The 3038-nt window shown below is 44.9% G+C and overlaps 1 protein-coding gene across 1 annotated transcript; it reads right to left on the reverse strand.

Annotated features, from left to right (window-relative positions):
* Window positions 1-321: 321 nt before the first annotated feature.
* On the reverse strand, window positions 322-2657 carry fam43b (family with sequence similarity 43 member B). Its single transcript, XM_071372660.1, has one exon. It carries the CDS (start codon window positions 2486-2488, stop codon window positions 1472-1474), a length of 1017 nt encoding a protein of 338 aa, XP_071228761.1. The 5' UTR covers window positions 2489-2657; the 3' UTR covers window positions 322-1471.
* Window positions 2658-3038: the final 381 nt, after the last annotated feature.

The raw sequence follows: 3038 nt of genomic DNA on the forward strand, positions 1-3038 counted from the left end.
TCCGATCTACATCTAACCAAGTGGCAAGGGCCAATTTAGAAGTGGTGTAATGTGGCATGACTGTGGAGGACCATGTCTTGTGGTGGTGGATATTAAAGATCTTCGGTAATTGTGGCCCTGAGAAGCTTTGTGTTTGGTTGATTTCTTTGTTGTTCCCTGTCTTGTTTTGACTAACATCAAAATATACAATACCGTCGAAAGATGCATAAAATCAAGTTGTCAGATTTACCATAATCACACAAACGCTCTATGCTCAGCTTTGATTGTCGCTAATTGTCTAAATGTGTCACTCATATAAAAAATTACAATTCTCTTACTAGGTAAAAGTGAGGGTATTTTATTCAACACATTTTGAAAATCACTTAATCTCATGTAGATCCCATGTGGACCCCGATCACAATGGTTTTGTTAAATAGTAAAGATTTTATCTTTATGAAATTTGATAAAAGAATAGCCAAAATATTTAGCAGTCTGGTCCATCCATCGGTAAAGAAGAGATGTACCTTTCTGTCTTCAGTATCTCTGCCATTTTGGCAGTCAAGCAAACATACAGCCTTAATCCTGTTGATAGAAATCTAGTACACCTTCAGGGGAATGTAGTTCTGTTTTGTTCAGAGGAAAAACAAATGCACAAAAACTAGACATATTTCTTCAAACTCTCCTTGGTCAGAAATGCATCCCAGTGTGGAGTTACTGTATAGCATAACAGCTTTGAGATCAAAGGTGTCCCATTAAGAAAGACAAAAGACTAAGCGTTAAACATCACTGCTGACTTGTCATGCATAAATGATACACAGGGCTTTAACAAATGTCAGCAATAAATATGTCAACTCAATGGCTTGATTCCTAAATTATAACCTAATTCATTCATTTGCAGGGGTTATACTGTAGTGACATTTTATTAAACTTCTCCTCAGGGTTAAATGCACTCAGAAAGGTCAAGTGTGGAAATTACATTATACAGATTGTCTTAGTAGAAAGTATATTTTTCATACAAATAACCTCTGAAAAAAGTACAAGTTAATTGAAAATCACTCATGGCAACAAACATTAATGTTACTGTACTTACAAAATATCAAGGAAAACAGAAGTAAACACACCTTGGGCTTAGGGTGCTGTGTACACCTGGCATGGCAATATTATGACAAGCTCAGTCAGTGCTAGTTCTCTCAATAGTATCTTAGATTATTACCTTTACATTGTGCTATTATCACTTTCTCGCAGCTCTCTTTGTAAATACTCTCACAAAATTGCTATAGTCAACTGAAATTGTCAAGCCAATGTCTGTCTGAGCCATCTGTAAAAATGAATCCTGGGGAAGAACTTTCCTGACAGACAGAATCTATCCTCTTCACACTGTGATAAAGCAGGATATAACCTGTGATAGAAAGGGACCAGACAGTGAAGGAGAAGAGAAGGAATGTGGCTCTGTGATGATGTGATATGATATCCATGTCCATGTTCTGTCGTCTCACACTAGAGAGCTGACAAATGTCAGTGTGTTGTTGTTGCTGTCGCTGATGTTTATGTTGATGTTGATATAACACTCGTCCAGTCCATCAAATATGTCCCCTAGGTTCATCTCACATGACCCATATGAATGAGTTAGGTCAGTGTCCGATAGAGTTTCCTCATCCGCCTCGTACCCCTCTTCCTCCACCTCCCTTTCATCTTCTTCCTCTTCCTCCTCTTCCTCCTCCTCCTCTTCTTCCTCCTCTGCGATGGAGCAGAGACCGGTGGTACTGGGGCCTCCAGGGCTGTCGGCAGGTGGCCGGTAGTGGCACTGCCCATTGAGCAGCCTCCTTAGGGGCATCAACGGCACCATGTCCTCCCCCAGCAGCTGCTGTTGGCAGTGCCTGAAATCACTCTGCCTCTTCAGCCGCTTGAACTCACTGAAGGCTGAGGTGGACGTCTGGTAAAGACTATGTGCGATGGCCCTGGCCTTCTCCGACTTGCTGACTAGAACGGCATGGCACCTGAGAACCACAGCCTTGTTCTTGACTTGATGTCTGTAGATCCAGGCTAGGATCTTGGGTCGGCAGGGGTCAGCTGTGCAGTAGGTGATCCGGTTCAGAGAGTAGAGGTTGGTGGGTTTCTTCTTGCCCGTCTTGTCGGTGCCCATCTGGATTCCCTGAGGTCCCACGGTTAATCTCATCTTGACGCTATGCTCTCCGTAGTTACTCCTTTGCCAGATCTTAGCCACTGGGTCCTGTGTACAGCCTCCTCCTTTAGCCGTGATGGTGACAATGCTCCCCAGGTAACGTACGGTGTAGGTGGGCTCCTCCTTGTTGAGTTCCACCTTCTGCCTCTTGGTCTGGAAGATGGAGCCCAGCCAGTTGAAGGTGGTCGAGTCGGGGAGCAGGTCGGGACAGGAGCGCATCAGGGAGGAGAGGATGGACTGGTAGGTCAGCCCAGCTATCAGTCTCTTAGGCTTGATCTTGGCCTCATCCTGCACCAGAACAAACTTACTTCTTTTCCAGGGCAGCATGGTGCAGGCAGGGAGAGTTTGAGGGGGTGAGCCCTCCTACCTGCGTGTGTTTTTGTCAGTGAAATAGAGAGAGAGAGAGAGAGAGAGCAGAGAGAAATAGAGAAGCAGCTCTGCCAAGCACAGAGGAAAGACTGAGGGCTGCGAGCCTCAGCCAGTATGTTCCACTGTTCGCTCCTCCTTCCTCTCCTCCTCCTCCTCCCTCCCTCCTTCTCCTCGTCTGTCTGCATCATGCAGCTCTGATCAGTGCTGAGGACTCAGCCCTGTGCTTCAGCACCCCCCCCCCCCCTCCTTCCCCCTCGCTCCTTCACTGTTTCTTTCCAAATAGCTCGCCAACCCCTTTCATTCATCCGGCCAGGTCTGAGATGGATATTGGGATTTCTTTGTGTTTATGTTCATCTTAACCCTGAGTACTGTGAGAGGGTTAACCCTTATTGATTTGTATTTGTCCTGTTATTATATTATGATATGGAGGTCAAAGGTTGGAAAGATGTTCTAATTCTTTTTGCTTCCTTGTTTTGGAGAGTGGTAGTAGTGACATTGACAATGTGTC

The sequence above is a fragment of the Salvelinus alpinus genome, chromosome 28 (genome assembly GCF_045679555.1).
Source record: "Salvelinus alpinus chromosome 28, SLU_Salpinus.1, whole genome shotgun sequence".
In the NCBI taxonomy this organism is placed as follows: Eukaryota; Metazoa; Chordata; class Actinopteri; order Salmoniformes; family Salmonidae; genus Salvelinus; species Salvelinus alpinus.